Genomic DNA, 14,284 nt, shown 5'->3' on the forward strand with positions numbered 1-14,284 from the left:
CTCCAGCAAGCTCTTGCATGTAGCCGAAGTAAGCTGGTGCCAATCTGTCATGATGTCGGCTTCAAATTCATTTGACAACGAAGCAGATGCAAACATTTCCTTGAAGTAAACCCAAGTGGCGGGTGCCTGTCCTTGCATTAACAATGTTGTCCACCATGTAAGCGCATTGTCCTTTAAGAAAGTGGCAGCTTTCCTTACTTTAGAGGCCTCTGTAAAATTCCCTCCTGCATAAGTTGTATCAAACTGCTTGAGGAAAGTGAGAGCCTTTGCTTTATCCTCGAAGCCACTGAAAGTGCTGAACTTCACAGCTGCACCACCTTCTTTGTAAGCTTTCGGCTTTTCCAGTGTCCCCAAATTGTCATAGGGACTAGTCTGCAACATGGGCACTGTAGCAGGCATGATCGGCACATCTTTGCCTTTTAACATTTTGCATCAGAGGTGCGATGTGTGGCTGCTGTCCAGAAAAACCAGCCATGCCAAAATGACCCTGTGGCACCCCAAACTGGCCTTGGTTGCACTGAAAACCTTGCTACATGCCGATACTACCATACATGGGGTTTGGCATCATGCCTTGCATACCCCCAAACACTGTTCCTGGCATGTACGGTGGACTTCCAGGCGCATAACCAGCCATACTTTGGAACACAGATCCACCCCCAAAATACCCAGGATGTACCTTGGGTGGTGGAAAAACTGGATGCATTGCCTGGTAACCAGTTTCCTGTCCATTCAAGACAACATGCGGGCTCTGAAAGGTGGCGGGCTGAACTGGCATAACATGTGGAATAGGCGTTCTAGCCATCTGTTCAAGCACGGGAGGAACCTGTTTTGGAGCCCCCGACTTCGCAACGTGCAAGTGTTCCCTATCCTGTTGAGTCACAAGAAGTACTTGGGCTTGAGCCTCAACAAGCTCCGTACACGGTGTAGGTTGCCTATTTTGCTGTTGCACTGGTGGTGCTTGCAAGAACTCCATAAACCTTGGGTTCTGCACTAGTTGCGAAAACACATTCACCGCGGCAAGTAATTGAGTCCTGAACACATCATCCTAGGGAATCGTTTTACCTGTATCCGGCTAGACACCACTTGTTTTGGCCAAATTTCGGCAGCATAACAGCCCAAAAACTTGCGCGAAACCAATTCCCCTGCTGGAACTCACTTCCACTGGCATAAACCCTCTGATTCCTGGCCAAAAAACAATAAATTCAGCACGCTGTATTTACTGGTTTTTGCCCTGTTTTCAGCCCTAAACAGTCTCCGAACTGTGCTTTGCCAATGGGGCAATGTTCCCAATGGTTCCGGCATCCGTATGGCTGAAAAACAATCAAATTACAGCGCATACATTGGGCTGAAAACACACCTGTACGGTGAGGTTATGACCCTTACCGGTGCCTGTTTTGTAGCAGCAGTTAGCTACCACCTGTTCCTGCTCAAGGAGGCTCTTGCCTCAGCACAAAAGCATGAAACCACACAGCTGTACATCAGTCAAATGAAGAGCCCTCTTGTGGGGCATCACATAACTGCACGTAGGGGGGAGAGAGAGCAATGTGTAGTGTGCAGGGCATCACTCCCAGCACCACACTGTACATAGAGTGGAAAGAAGCACTCCATAGCTCTTAACCCTTGCCAAATGCAAAATGAGGCCTCTCCCAGCTTAAAATTCAGCACCCAATTTATTGTATGAGGCAAGTACACAAGGAAGTGCCATTTGGCACAATTACAAGCATTTGCCCGTTTCGGGGTTGTCGTCTAAAAATCTCATGACTGGTTGCCCAGTTGACTTCGCGTCAGAGTTGTAAAATGTTCCCCTTGTCATTCCGAAGGTAATGACGCGAACACATTTTACGGCCCAAAATAGCAGTTCCCTAATTTTTAGGAGATGCTTTCGTTGGGCTCCCATTGGTCTTCTGACCATCTATCCTCATTGGGACGGCATCCAAAAGTGCAATGTGGCCCAACTATCGGATACTTTCTGTTGGTGATCCCACCTTGACTTTATGCCTTTATTGAGTTCACTTCCTAGTATCCACCAACTTGCTAAGTGCGACCCGGGGACCTACATGACCTTGGACTGAGCTTAGACATCCTCTTACTGTACGAATTCCAGTGCCGACCAACTTCTCGTTTGCGGGTGAAACTACCGTTCACATTGGCCATACAATGTTCGACCATTTGCAACTTCAAAAAGAGGGTCTCAAAAATAAAACAAAAATCATTGGAAAGAAACCAACAACTAAGGTTAGCAATTGCCACGTCCTCCCTGACATAGTTAACAATTGCCACGTCCTCATGACAATCTGTCTCTGAGGGAAACTCGCCCTCTCTTGGTCTATGTTGTGCAGGTGTTTTGTGTGCTTTGGTGATTCGAGTTCTCTCTCCCTCTCCTTCTCTATTCAAGCGTGCTGAAATTTGTATCCATCGCACTGTGTCTTAAAAGTTTGCTGTCCATTGCCCGTTTCCTAGTTTGTTAATATACCATTTTTTGTGGATCACATCCCCAGCATCTGCTAAAAATTTGTTTAGCTGAGAGTATGGAGTTGTTTCTTGGACAATTTGCAGGGAGCTCATGAGGAGTCAAAGTCTGTGACCCAAGCGGCTGCCATGAAAGGTATGGCTGGAGCTCAATCTTTTTATGTAGGAGTTTAAACAAGAAAGATGAATTTGGCCTGGCTATACAGAGAGGCGACATTGCTGATATTATTCAAAGCACTTCCCCCATCAGGGGGAAGTTGTGAGGTTTTAACTGACGATTTGGTTGTTGGAATTTGTACAGCTCTTAAGCAACGCATGGAAGCTAATGTGGATGAAGTGAGCACTATGGCAAAGCACATCAAGGACAAGCTGGAGGCCTTAGACAGGGCGGTGAGTGTACTGCACTGAAGCATGAAACCTACAGCTCTAGTGTGTGAGTATTTTAGATTTTAACTAAGAGTCACTTGCTCATCTGTTCTGTGCTATCAGTTGGGAGGCTTTGGACAAAAATATTTGGTCTTTTATTGCTAAAGCTTGTATTCATAGTGTCCATTCGCTTTACCCAATCAGATAATGGCCACGCAACGGAAGTGCCTAGTGGCAATTAATGATGATAACGACAAGAATGCTCTGTGCCTAGTGGCAAAGACCTCAGATTATTTTAATGATGATAAAGACAAGAATGCTCTATTCTTCACAGATTTAGTGGTCCTACCTTTTCTCTCATGCTTGAGCGACAAAGTACAGAAACATTTTGATTATCTTTGAATCAGCGAATCCAGGGTAAGCCTGAAAGCCTGACATTGCAAGTGGTCTTGCAAACAGAGGTCATACCCCATTCACCTGTAATCAGTACTTCTGTGACGTGCAGACAATTTGGGGTATGCTGTGTGACTTTGAGTGGTACACCGCTGTTTGCTCCTGCTTGAGCGGACAAAGTACAGAAACATTTTGATTTTCTTTGAATCAGCGAATCCAGGGTAAGCCTGACATATTGCAAGTGGTCTTGCAAACAGAGGTCATACCCCATTCACCTGTAATCAGCATTTCTGTGACGTGCAGACAATTTGTGGTATGCTGTGTGACTTTGAGTGGTACACCGCTGTTTGCTCCAGGTCCTTTTGTTGTAAATCTTATCTTACTTCAATTAATAGGGTTTCGGAATCTGCACTTTTGTCTTTAGTGAGTGGTTGTGAGAATTTGAAGTTTGGGCTTGTCTTCGCGCTGTCGTGCCCTTCATGTGAGTAAGTTAAAAGCAGAGTTTTATCAAAGATAGATGAATTATACGCAAGTAAACTTTTCTCATTTAATTTTCCCCTCTCTTATGTCTACTTTGGGGTTAAGTTGTTTTTATTCCCAACAAATGAAATAATAGATATTAAATGGATGCCATATTTGTCTTTTCCTTATTTCAGTATCTTATTTGCATAAAAAATATATGTGTGCCTCTTGCTTGTGGCCCTTATTTTACTTCATCAGTTCAGACCTGTTTTACCTCATGAAGGTATAGTTATGCATTTGAAGAGTTTATCTAGAGGTTTTTGAAATTGAGATGGACAATCAGGTGGCCCTGCATCTCTAGAGTTATGACAGAACCTCATTATTGGGCATTGACGACGTTAGTGGGGATGTTGTAGTATTTAGTCAATACTAAGCATGATGGAGTTGATGGTTGTTTTGTCTTGTGGGTGACTACCATGAGTTCGTACCTTGCACTTTCCTTAAAAGGGTGAATCTGGGCTTATCCTGGATTCATCCAGGTATATATATTGAGATGGACAAGTAGGTTGCTTGTGCTCACATGCTTACAATTGATGATGTACAGAATTTACAAAATAGGAAAAAACCCGGTGCAGCTGAGGGCACCAGTATTGATCGTATTCGTGTATCCGTGACCATGTAAGTTAGTGTTTTGAAGAACTTTGTCAAACCACTGTAGCTAAGGAACCTTCTCACTCTTGTTTGCTGTATTCCGTGACCACAGAACTCTAAAAAAAAAGCTAAAGGAGCTAATGGATGAGTTTCAGGTTGGGTTCTGTCACCCTACACAGTTTTTGTTGTGGGTTTGTCTTAACTATATAATCTTTTCTTCTGCCTGATTGACAGACGTTAAGGCAGAAGATTCATAGCGAGTATAGAGAGGTGGTTGAAAGACGAGTTTTCACAGGTGTGCTCTCTTTGAACAGTGGTATGGTGGAATCAAGGTTGTTGAAAGTTCTCAATTCTTTGGTTTTTGGTGGGTATTGCAGTAACTGGGAAGAAGCTCGATGAAGAGGTTGACTTAAGTACTCCTTCCTAGTCATATTAGACATATACCGGGGTTTATTGCTGTATCTGATACAATTTGTGTGCACAGACCATAGATCGCTTGATAGAAACTGGAGATAGTGAGCAGATTTTCCACAAGGCTATTCAGGAGCAAGGACGAGGGCAGGTGGGCTGCTATATGTATTACTTTTATCTCAAGTCTTGCTGGATAGCTGATGCCATTATTGAGGGAGCTTATTTGTCTGGCAGATATTGGATACCTTGGATGAAATCCAGCAGCGACATGATGCTGTGAAAGACATAGAGAGGAAGCTTTTGGATCTACATCAGGTTCTACATTAGTTGCCCATCAAATCAGTGCACGCTTTCTTTCATTTGTCAATTCTGTTGTGTTCTATTTGAAGTGATATTTCTCCTTCGGATTGGCGTTTTATTGAGAGTTCATTTGGGTACACAGATATTCTTGGATATGGCTGTACTGGTGGATGAGCAAGGGGAATTGCTGGACAATATTGAAACGCAGGTATTAGCCGTTCGGTTTTCCTAGAATACAATCAATCCCCTTCTCTTCTCCTGCTCATTATGTTCTTTCAGGTATCAAATGCCGTGGAGCATGTGGTAGATGGGACAAAATTACTCCAAAGGGCAAAGTCTTTGCAGAAGAACTCTAGAAAATGGATGTGTATAGCCATTATTATTCTGCTAATTATCATAGTCATTATAGTGGTGGCAGTTCTGCAGCCTTGGAAGAGTAAGCAGGCGTAAATGAGCTGCAGAGGAAATGGTGATTGTCTTTCTTACCTGTCTTTGCTTAACGTAGGATATAAAAGAGCCAATGCTTGCCGGTGTCTCATTTATGATTGGAAGAGCTAATATATAGTTGACCCAGGGATGAAGTCACGAAGAAAGCATAAAACTACAGTGTGCGTCGTATTTTTTTCAGCCTCTAGATTTATTCTTTGTGGGCACATGTGTGGGCTTGCTGTGTCCTTCTCAAAGACAAAGTAGGCAGCATTTGTTGCTCCTCGTCATTGTATAAGTCTTCTTTTAAGAGTCGACACTCCTTGTGCGATGCGAGCTGTGGCAACTCTTGTTGTCATGCTCTCACTTGTATTAGTAGAGGGATCAATAGAAACAGATTGTTTGGCTGTTTTTATGGGGATATATGCTCCGTTGAAGTTTTTACTGTCGTGTGGTTTTGAACTGCTGGTTTCCTTATGGCATTTTGTGGTTGAATGTGAGATAGCTCGATGTTGGGTCTGTCAAGTGTACATCTTGGAAACTCGTCTTGAAGTCGTACAATTTGGACCATAGCTTTGCGTTGACATCGGTGATGTATTTTTGATGACTTGCGGTTAATTGTATATCTCGCTACCTGTGTTTCTAAAGATCATTTTTGGCTTTCTAGAACAAGCTTTAGTGAAGAAGAGACATGGGCATACATTTAAGTTTTGCATGCGAAGCATTGAATGATTGAAGTCTTTGGTATTTTTATCATGTTGCAAACTTTCATTTAAGAGCCTCATATGGGTTCTTTTCATATTTGCTTTTGTTTTAGAATGCCAGCGTAACACTTCGAAGCCCTTGTTCTATATGGAAAAGAAGTATTTTGCTATGGAAATTCGCTTTCCAGAGTTTTTGGGAATATTGTAATTACACATTGAAAGAAAGAAAAATCACCAAAATGCCCCTCTAATTTGAGGAAATTCCCAAAATACCCTTGTATCTATTTTGGTTGGATTGTTCAAGGTTTTTAAATCTTTATTCCTTTTTGATAATTGAGATCCGTTCTTGCATGCTTAACATGTAATTTGCCACAAAGGCAATTATGTTTAAAGATAATGAAGCAATTCATCTCCAAAGCCTACATAATTGACTCAAATTTTGGATTTAGCATCTTATATTGATAAGCAATGAGTCTTCTTATGAAAAGCTACAAATTTTTTAATCTTTGGAGAAATTTAATTTCACAACCAGGGTATTTTGGGAATTTTGGAAAACTTGAAGGGCATTTTGGGAATTCATGACAAAATATTCGGGGTGTTCTGGGAATTTTTGAAATTTGAGGGGTATTTTGGGGATTTCCACAAATTAGAGGGGTATTTTGGTAATTTTCCCTTGAAAGAACTACAACTGCATATTTTCATCTCTCAGATGTAAACCTAAACTTAAGCAGGTAATGTTCACATATTTTCATTGAGTACGTCTCTCTATGCCTTTAGAAATAACAGTGTTTAGCCATACAATTGGCACCAAAACTAAGATGTAAACCAAAACTAAGCAGGTAATGTTCATATTTTTAGTGAGTATGTCTCTCTATGCCTTGTTTCTGTTTAGCCATATAATTGGCACCATAATCTGTGTGGATAAATTGGTGACTTTGTTAATTGTGTATATTTCAATGTTCTTTCAATAAAAAAATTATGGGCAGTATGTAGTCGAGTCTGTGTTCCCGATGACTTTGTTGTGCGAAAGTCTTCTGTTAAGAGGCAACTCTAGGTATGAAATTGTGAATGCAAGAATTCTAGTCCTTTGTGAATGGGAATTACAAATTTGGGAATGGTTTTCTTTCATCAAGTGTCATGGAGTTGGACAAGGTTATTGACAGGGATGAACAATGTGAGGGTGCACAACAATTCTTCCGTTTAAAGTTGACGGTAAAAATGTATTAAGTCTATTAGTAGACAAAACAACAATATGTAGTGACCCCCAATTAGTCTTTTGTTGCTTGCTAGGCATTCTCAAACGGTTCTTGATAGATAATTTCTCAGCTATTAGATCTCATCCCAGGTTGGTATTCTGGAGAGTTAGTTGTGCCTCCATGAAATTACTTTTAATATCTCCTTTAAAATGGACGAGGGATCATTATTCTAGGAAGTGATTTTTGATGTGTTTGGGACAAAGTCGTTTCCTTTGGAGGTAGTGGAAGCGATGCGTTGATTACCAATTGGATGATTTGGAGCGAGTGCCTTGGCTTGGTGGATGGGTCTCTTGATTCTTTTCATCCTCGTCTAGCTATCTTGCTACACTTCACCAATTACATCTGCCGAACTTGGATTGCTTTGGAGTATAGTATGAATCACCACTTAGGCCAAAAAGCTGTGGGATAACTTACAATAGGCTATTGGAGGGCTGCTGTGGGTCCTATAGAAAGTTTGTTGTTTGGGTTGTTGGGTTATAAGGCTAACATCTTCCTGTAATGGACCAACACTCTTTTTCTTCATTGGGGTGCCTCAACTTTATTTGCCATGGGGTCGTGTGCATGGGATCAATTGTGCTATGCAAAGGTCGCTCCATTGCTTGAACTCGTGTATCGACCTCCAAAACTAATCTTAAGATCCCGATGTTAGGTTTTATCTCAAGATGATCAATTTTAGATTTATAACCCCATGGCTTCACATCTAAACAAGAAAATTAGTATTATTGTGGTGCCTACCTCGCACCCTAGTAGCGAGGGTGAGAGAGCCCCATGGCTTCACATTTAAACAAGAAAACCAATATAATTGTTAGGGTGCGGACCTCTCACCCTTGTAGCGAGGGTTCAAATCTGAGGTGCAAGGGGGCATCTTGAGATTGGGTTTCTTCCTTACTAATTTTGGCATCTTGAGATTAGTTCTTATTGAACAATGGCCTTGCTCGCGCGATGCAGCCCCCCTAGTGGGATTGTTGCCAACAGAACATGGCATGTAAAGCTAATGATTAGGGTGTCTCTTCTCATAATGAAGGTATGTTGTGATGGAATTGTATTGTCATTAATGCCTTGGTTTGATTGCACGATTGCGTACTTTTCCTGCTCAAATATACTCATTATCCCCTTTGCATGTTTTTTCTCTTTGCTTTCCGTCTTGTTTTTCTTTTCTTGGAAGAGAGGAGGAGGGAAAGGAGTTTTGTTGGGGCATTTCCTAGACATAGCTTGGCTATGTTTCCGTTCAAAATTTAGACAATGCTATGTATTTTAGCTTAATTGTTTGCAATTTGTGTCAAGATCTTTGGTTGTGGAGAAAGGGGGATGGGTACTGGTAGCATTGTTGTAGCTGCTTTATGTTGTGTTTTTGAAAAGAACATGTAGGTGCTACGGACAATGGAAGTTGCACACTTGAGTGCAAGCATGAAGAGATAATTTACTTATGATGTTGGATATAAAGGAATGCGTATGTACTAGAAGAGAAAGGTGATAACAATGAGTATAAATCTATTGACAAAGAAATTGTTTGATCTACCTCAATCGGTCAAAGGGGATGCGAAAATTGAAGAGATGATTTACTTTTGATGCTGGATAAGGAATGAAAATGCACTAGAAGAGTAAGGTGATAACAATGAGTATGAATAGAGAACTTGTTGAAACTCCTCTTGGCAATGATAGCAAATTTTATGGACCTAGATGTATGCTTTATCATACAAACACCCTTGCCTTGGTCCTTGTTTTCATTCAAATGAAGTGGGTGTGCAAAGGTTCAAGAGGTCCAAGGCATTTTCTCATCCACCATTTCTCAAGGTGTAGAAAGTGAAAGATCCACCATTGTGCTGAAATGTGCCTAATTTCTCATTGTCTTCTAGTGTAATCTTTATTTGACCCTATTTTCCTCACAAGGTCAAGCCTTGGATATTTCAGTTGCTTCCCTCTCTAACTAATGTTAGCAATGTTTTTTCCGTTAAAAACCTTATTGAAAGGCTCTATTATAAACTAAGGAAATCACTTTTTTGATAGTGCTTATTTTCATGTTGAGCTCTCTTCATCATATCCTTCCTCTTTACCTTTGTCACTTGTGTTCTCAACTCTCTTTTCTTAAATTCTAGTACCCTCCCATGCACTTGTGGAAGCGATTGATTATCAACAAGTATTTCTATCCAAACGTCTTAAATATTTAACCTTTCACAATAGTTCACAATCCCTTGGTGGCAATTTTAGACATGGAGCTATTTTCATGGTTTGATACTTGTCAAGCACTTTTAGACTTCTTCCCTTTTCCAAAAGTAAGAGGTCTCCTATGCAAGCACATAGGCTCGAGCTCTATCTTCAGACTTCATCATGCTCCTTTTAGCAAGTTTAAGCCAGTCATGCCTTCCGAGAAGTACTTCATTGTGTGCGCCTTCTTCTTTTGCAATAGAAAGCTCTACGCTAAAACTCATGCACCACCTTCATTGTACTATATTCCGTGGAAGAATACTTGGCACTAAGTAGAAGGTTTTACCCATAAATATAAAGATCCTGTGGGGAGACTATAGGGAAATAAAAGAACCCATTCTGAAATGTTACCAGGATGTTCGTTGAAAGGCCTTAGATAATCAATTAAATTTTGTTGTTTGTAGCCAATGTGGATGTGGCAACTAGGTTTGATAGCATTGCTATTACATCAAGAATCTTACCGATGTTTTTGGGTAAACCATGGTTTATGGTGGTTGAGTTAAGACAAGATTGAGGAGAAAGGCCTTTCTACTTTGCTAATTGATACAAGATGGTCATAGCTTTGAAATTGACACATCATTTCTTAGATTTTGGTAATGGAAGAGGGAACATGATAGTGTAAGTGCTATTAGTAAGATGCATCTCACTTAAAAGCGACTAAAGCCAAACTATGAAGTTTGCAATGTGTAGTAGATGTGTTTCCATTCTTGAGAAAAACCATTTCAATGGGGCTAAAGCCACATATGCATATAAAGTATGACCTATTATCTTGTTTTGGGAGGTCAAAGAGGGTGATGTGGAAAGAAGCAACCGTTGGAATTGTAAACCTATTGACAATGTACATGGTTTACATTGTGTCTTTGGCTACTCCTTGAAAAATGGAAAGGCTTACAAGTTCAACCAATTCTCATGCTTATGCAATGCTTGTACACAAGGACTTTGGAGGAGATGCTACAATAAAACACTTCTTAAGTGAAAGTATGATACAACTGACCATTCAAATGGTGCCAAAGATGATGATGACAGTGATAAGTTTGCAGTTGAGGAGACACCACAATTCTTTGAGTTATGTGCTCCACATTGATGACAATTATGTTGTCAAAGCTCCTCTCATGAGCTATTGATTTTTCAAAGCCAAAACTACCTTGCAAGCCCACCTTGTAAGAGCTAGTAAATTCCCAAAGTGACAAGTGGATCCTGGGAGAAGATTCCTACTATCCCAAACTATGTATGAGGCTATTTATAATAGCACTCCTTTGAATGTATAGCTATGCCGTATCTAATTAAAGCTGATTTTTTTTGCCATCAAACATCATTCTGTTTGCCTTATTTTGTAGTGCTTGAATGCTTTTCTCAATGTTTCTTATCAAAGTAACTCTTCTGATGCTTTTTGTATGGTTTCGAGGAGTTAGGTGTTAATAGTGGCTTAAGGATATGTGCTATGCTGACTACTATTAAAGTTGACAATGTGGAAGTGTAGAGTTAGGGAGAGAATGCATGAGAGAGAGAGAGAGAGAGAGAGAGAGAGAGAGAGAGAGAGAGAGAGAGAGAGAGAGAGAGAGAGAGAGAGAGAGAGAGAGAGAGAGAGATGAACCAACGAAACACGGCAACGAATTGATGATTATACAATGTGCTTATATACTACCCAATAGAAAGTGCCCTTCCTAGAATCATATCAAATAAGTAAAATACATATTTAAAAGAAAAATTATAACTAAATTTATATTGGGCATCACTTGAGATGCATAAAATTTTATGCTCTCTCCGTAGCTCATAGTGGACATAAGTCGATGAAGAAGCTACCATGGACACCCAAGCAATGGCCACTACTAGATACACCTCAGATTTTCTACCACCAACTTGTCACTTGAAGACAATTCCATCTTGAGCATTAGTTTCCTCATAGAAAGTTGAATTGTAGACCACATTATGTCAAAGAATCCCCATTCGTCAAGATTTTACAAGATAATGAACTTTGGAACACATCTTGTCTATAGTCCAACCAACAACAATGGATTGTGCACACATCCATACTGTTTTGTATACATCATGTTGGTTCCTTGACAGATGGAAATGTGCCTTACATACGTCCAAATCAAGTATAGGACGCACAACTTGTCCCTCTGTGGGTGCTGCTCACTTGCCTCTCTCTACCTGAAGCATGTTGCGGCATTGCCACTTCGGACTAGAAGGTTGGAGTTATTGCCAATGTCATATGTACCACACTACTAGACTCCATTGAGTTCTTTGGAGAATCAATGTCAGTATTGTTCTCATTGCGCTTGCCTTTGCCTTTTTGAGATTTTTCTTTTGCCTTTGGATTTGCAATCCGGAGACAAATGACCACGCTTTCTGCAGTTATAACAACGGCTCTTGGACTTCTTTGAAGTTTTTGAAGGAACATGTCCCTCTCCACCTTTTCCAAAAACTTGAACTTTGGCTTGGGTGATTGAGACAGCTTCCTCCTCAATGAGAAATGAGCCAAGATCATCAAATTCTATCGTTTGCTTAGTAATTTGCAAGTGTAATGCACTTGACTCCATCTCGTACTTTTTGTAAAGTACTGAGGCACCTAACTGAGTAGTAGTCAATGCACTTTTCATACTCGAGTTGATCATGGATCAACTTTGTCTTCATTAGAAAAGACTGTATGGAACTTTGGGCTTCAAACTTGATGGAAAGTGACTGTCCAAGAAGGGTGGTTGGTTGCATCGTAGAGTCTCGATCAAACATTCCAACGAGCTTTGACTACATCTCATTGAAATCTTTCAAAGTTTGTATAGCTGGAGAGATTTTCTTTGTGAGTTTCTGCAATGGCCAACATCCCCTTCACATTACTCCCATCCCAATCAACAGATGATTGTAATATTCATCTTGAAGTCGTGTGTACCTATTGCTGCTAGCACTCGTGGGCCGGGTCTTCGTGTGTTGAGAATGTCCCATAAGCCTTTCCGAGTAAACCAAAGCCTCATGATCACACTCTAATGAGATTAATTGTTGTCGTTGTTTAGTTTGTTGTTGGCATTGAAGCATGGGATGCCATCGCACATTTCTCACCCTAGAAGCTTTCCACAAGTCCAAGACCCCTCCTCACCGAGAGCAAGAGGGCACCTATTTCTGCAAGGACTTGCACCCATGGCCCAAGAAGCTACACCTTCAAGACATTGCAAAACAATAGCCGATGTGGAGCCTTTTGCACACGATGTTTCAATACGCTCAACACACGAAGCAATCTTAGCCGCTATCACAAGCTGCCCCGTGCTTTCCCATCGCATTTTGGAAATGCTCTATTGTAGGCATAACACTATAGAGCCTTGTGTTTCAAAACGGTGGAGTGAAGTGCATTTTAAAACGCTGCACCTGGTGACCTTTGTTGCCTAAGATACCTCTGCTCACTAGGAAAGCTGCCATTTGAGCTCCCTCTATGCTTGAAGCCTGCACCAAATGCTGTCGATCCTCTTCTCCTCTCCAAGCTGTGATGCCACTCTCCATGATCAATGACCCAAGGGCTCTGATACCATGTCAAAGTCGACGAGGCAAAAGCGTAGAGATATAGAGAGTGCATGAGAGAGAGACACAGACATGGAGAAAGTTGCTAAACCAACCAACCATGGCAATGAATTGATGATACTACAATGAGGCCTTGTGTGTGCTTATATACTACGCAATGGAAATTTCCCTACATAGAAATAAACACCTAACAAAAAAAGAAAAAGGATCACATTGAGCATTCACTTGAGATGCATAAACTTTAACAACAACTAGTAGCTACCAATATTTACAGTAGTAGCTAGTTCCAGGCAGACATTGGAACTTTAGTTTTACAGTGGTGGCAACTTGTCTACCACTCAAGATTTGATATAAATTGTAAGCTACCACTATAATAATAATCACCAAGTAGTAAGAGCTAGCAACTATTAAAAACCTAGAAACCACCATACACCTATAGTCATATCATGTTAGCTACCAATAGGCATATTGGTAGCTCGCAACAAGCCACAATTACTTTCCATTAGTACTACTAGCAACTTGCTACTAGGTGTGGTATTGGTACCCTATAATCTGGCAAGTAGCTCCCTAATAGGAGTATGATAGCTCTCACGTTAGACCTTCGGAGCTACTAAGTAGTAGCTTGGTAGCTACCAATAAATAACACTCTGTACCAGATAAATTGATCTCTACCACAATCAAATTTTTTTTAGCACACCTTATTAATAGCTTAGTAGCTACCAATAAATAACACTGTACCAGATAAATTGATGTCTACCACAATCATAAAAAAAAAAACTTACTTGCTTTTTGAAACCTTACTAGAGTAACAAAGTCCATGTTAATATATGTCGACAAGGTGAGAGACTAAGTAGATTACTGGCTCCCAAACAATATTCATTACCACTACCAAATTGCTACTAGCGTTGGTGTTGTTACCATAATGGCTACCAAGTCGCGCCATAGTATCAACCTGGTAATAGTATAGTAACTTCAAGGTTTGCTCTTGGTGGCTACCAAGTAATAGTGTGGTATCTACCAATAACATGCTAGAATATTAATTTGTCTCTACCATAGTCAAAAAATTGAAGTAGTCCTTGCTTCCTCAAAGTAGACATGTAAGTCGTCGTTGTCACTAGACTGACATGTTTA

General features: G+C 40.7%; 1 protein-coding gene across 1 annotated transcript in view; it reads left to right on the forward strand.

Moving 5' to 3' along the window:
* Positions 1–5,899, forward strand: part of LOC147419832 (syntaxin-132-like) — a 36,793-nt gene extending 30,894 nt beyond the window's left edge. Inside the window, exons 4-13 of the mRNA XM_086505284.1 lie at positions 2,557–2,605; positions 2,771–2,859; positions 4,295–4,368; positions 4,454–4,496; positions 4,576–4,636; positions 4,719–4,744; positions 4,826–4,903; positions 4,987–5,067; positions 5,195–5,260; positions 5,332–5,899. Of these exons, the coding sequence (XP_086361410.1) occupies positions 2,557–2,605; positions 2,771–2,859; positions 4,295–4,368; positions 4,454–4,496; positions 4,576–4,636; positions 4,719–4,744; positions 4,826–4,903; positions 4,987–5,067; positions 5,195–5,260; positions 5,332–5,502 (738 nt within the window). The 3' untranslated portion in view covers positions 5,503–5,899. The remainder of the gene's footprint in view (positions 1–2,556; positions 2,606–2,770; positions 2,860–4,294; positions 4,369–4,453; positions 4,497–4,575; positions 4,637–4,718; positions 4,745–4,825; positions 4,904–4,986; positions 5,068–5,194; positions 5,261–5,331) is intronic.
* The last annotated feature ends 8,385 nt before the right edge of the window (positions 5,900–14,284 follow it).

Source organism: Adiantum capillus-veneris, chromosome 29, assembly GCF_014529385.1.
Source record: "Adiantum capillus-veneris isolate H3 chromosome 29, ASM1452938v2, whole genome shotgun sequence".
Classification (NCBI taxonomy): Eukaryota; Viridiplantae; Streptophyta; class Polypodiopsida; order Polypodiales; family Pteridaceae; genus Adiantum; species Adiantum capillus-veneris.